General features: G+C 46.9%; 1 protein-coding gene across 1 annotated transcript in view; it reads right to left on the bottom strand.

The window, feature by feature from the left end:
- The window catches only part of LOC125044220 (transient receptor potential channel pyrexia-like), an 8,062-nt gene that overhangs the window by 1,302 nt on the left and 4,260 nt on the right, over positions 1–2,500 (bottom strand). Inside the window, exon 3 of the mRNA XM_047640742.1 lies at positions 1–2,402. This exon is cut by the window's left edge and continues 1,302 nt beyond it. Within this exon, the coding sequence (XP_047496698.1) occupies positions 1–2,402 (2,402 nt within the window). The remainder of the gene's footprint in view (positions 2,403–2,500) is intronic.

The raw sequence follows: 2,500 nt of genomic DNA, 5'->3' as shown, positions 1-2,500 counted from the left end.
GAATGTTCCTTCTCGAGAACTACGTCCTTTGCAGCTTCGATCTGAGCTTCCTTTAGATGGAACGAATGGCAGTCGCAGACATGCCAGCGGTCCATCCCTCGATTCGGATAGACAGTTATGCGGCGCTCCCGGAGACAGGACTGAAACATAAGCGTCCTTCGCCCCATCCAGTTCAGAAGCTTTGTAGCTGGATTGGAGGATTCCAGACACGTCCCAAGGAAGCAGTCGTCTCCGCCGTTTTCACAGCATGTGATGGGCCCCGGAAAAATCCTTTGAAATGGGCTTGCCAGGAATACGGACTCAATGTACGAGATGAGTTCAACGCGACTGCTGTAACTGACGATCTCCGCTTCCTGCTGAATCTGCTGGATATCGCTGACAGCCAGACCATTGAGGAGATTCATCAGTACCAAAACAATGAGGAAAACAAACAATACAAACAGCAAATGGGATGAAACAGGCAGGGTGGAGAGGGGAAGGTCTGTATATTCAATCTCACCTGTAGTCATGGCTATAGTCTTCAGGAGTGACTGGTGATACGTCTTAAAGTTTTCGTCAACTTGGAACACAAGGTAAAAACTAATGCTGAATGCGACAATCATGAAAGAAAACATGATGATGAACTTGAGGAAGTTATAGGTGACGGTAGTGAACATGGTGATGTACACAGCCAGGTAGGGGTGACGGCCAAGCAGCAAGATGAACTCGATCCACGAGAAGAGAACCAGCCACGCCGAGAGACTCTGCTGCGGCCCTGAGCTCAGGGGGAGGAAGAGGAGCACGAATGTCAGCACCACAATGGAAATTTCAAGCCAGTTTTCCAAACGGGACACATAGAGTCTCCAAGACACACAGAACTGTACTCCTTCTCGCACAGCGATATAGAGCGCGAGGATTGAAATTACTGCTTTAAGGAGGAATTTAATGACCAAGTTCTCCATCAGCGCTTCCTTCATTTTCTCCACAGTCATTCCCTGGTCTGCACTGGACTCCTCCGCTGAACTATTCACATTTGCAACCTCCGATTTATTCTGGGGAGTGGCTTCAGAAGGATCTATAAATGTTCCAAAATATATCAGTATATATGCAGTGAGAAGAATAAGGAAGGCCGTATAAGCGAATATATTAAAGAAGTAATACTGCCTAATCCTCTGCCATTTCAGGAAGAGGAAAGTGTCTATTATAGGATGCAAAAGAAGACGACGATGCTTGCGCGAGCTGCTAAGGAACCTCAGGCATTCAGTCTCTGGTTGCTGCGAGGCCTGTGCAGGGGCTAGCATGCTATAATGCATAATGATTTCAAAGTCTCGATCAGCAACATTGTTCTTATATTTGATGCAGTCATTGAGTACTTCCTCGAGGACTGACGCCTGGATGCGAGTGATAGCAAGGGTTCCGAATTTGTTCCTAATACCCAGATGAGCCCCATTCAGAAGCAGTGTGCGTACAAAGCTTTGGTCATCACAGAGAACAGCGTAATGGAGGGGTGTGTTATCAAACTCGTCCTGGGCATCAATGTCAAGGTAACGCTTCTTCTCCAAGAGCAAGTTCAGGCACTTCTTGTAATCGACGCTTTCACTGTTCTCGGGATACTCGCGCTTCACCGCCTTGTGGAGGGGCGTTTCCTTCCTTTGGTCACATTGCTTCAGTGCCCCTTTTTCCAGTTCCCTCAGGGACTTCATGGAATCGATCAGCATTTCGACAATTTTGTAGTAACCATTTCTCGTAGCATACAAGATAGGTGACATCTTGCTGGTGTCATCCTTTCGCACAGGATTAGCCCCGTGTTTCAGGAGGATCTCAACAAAATCCTGCATGCCGTTATCGCAGGCATATTGTAGGAGTGTGTATTCCCCGTGGTCCTCCTCGATAATGGACGCTTTAAACTTTACTTCATCGGAATTGTCCACTTCCTGAAGAATTTCCCTGAACAAGTCAACATCGCCATCTTTGAGAGCATCATAGAGTTCTTCTCCATAGAATCGTTTGGGCTTTTCAATCACGGAGAAATCAATAGTTTCCAGGAGCCCAGGCAGCTTTTTGCGAATAATGTCGCCAGCTGTCTTGTTACCAACGGAGCTCTCGATGTTGGCTCCCTTCAGAATCATCTGGCGCACCATATATTCCCAGGACTTCATGGCTGCCATGTATAACGGCGAGGACCCGTTGCTGTCCAGACTGTCAATCTTTATCCTTTTGCAACCCAAGAGAACGTCCAAGAAGGCTTTGTAATCATCTTCGTTGGTCTTCCATCGTGTGGCCAGGATGTGGAGAGAGGTTCGCCCAAACTCTCCTTCCTTGGCGTTAGGATCCGCGCCGGCCTTCAGCAGGGCTTCGAGAATCTCTCTGTTGCCATTCTGCGTCGCGTAGTGGATAGGACAAAACTTCTTACCCCGCTGGTCCTGCACAAAAAAATAAATAATACTGTAATACAATGGTTAACAAAATAAAAAGTATGAATATAACTTTGTTTGACTTTACCTGTAAAAAGATACTCTAG

Source organism: Penaeus chinensis, chromosome 35 (assembly GCF_019202785.1).
Source record: "Penaeus chinensis breed Huanghai No. 1 chromosome 35, ASM1920278v2, whole genome shotgun sequence".
In the NCBI taxonomy this organism is placed as follows: domain Eukaryota; kingdom Metazoa; phylum Arthropoda; class Malacostraca; order Decapoda; family Penaeidae; genus Penaeus; species Penaeus chinensis.
The sequence above is the reverse complement of the archived record's forward strand: the minus strand, read 5'-3'. Positions and strand labels throughout refer to the sequence as shown.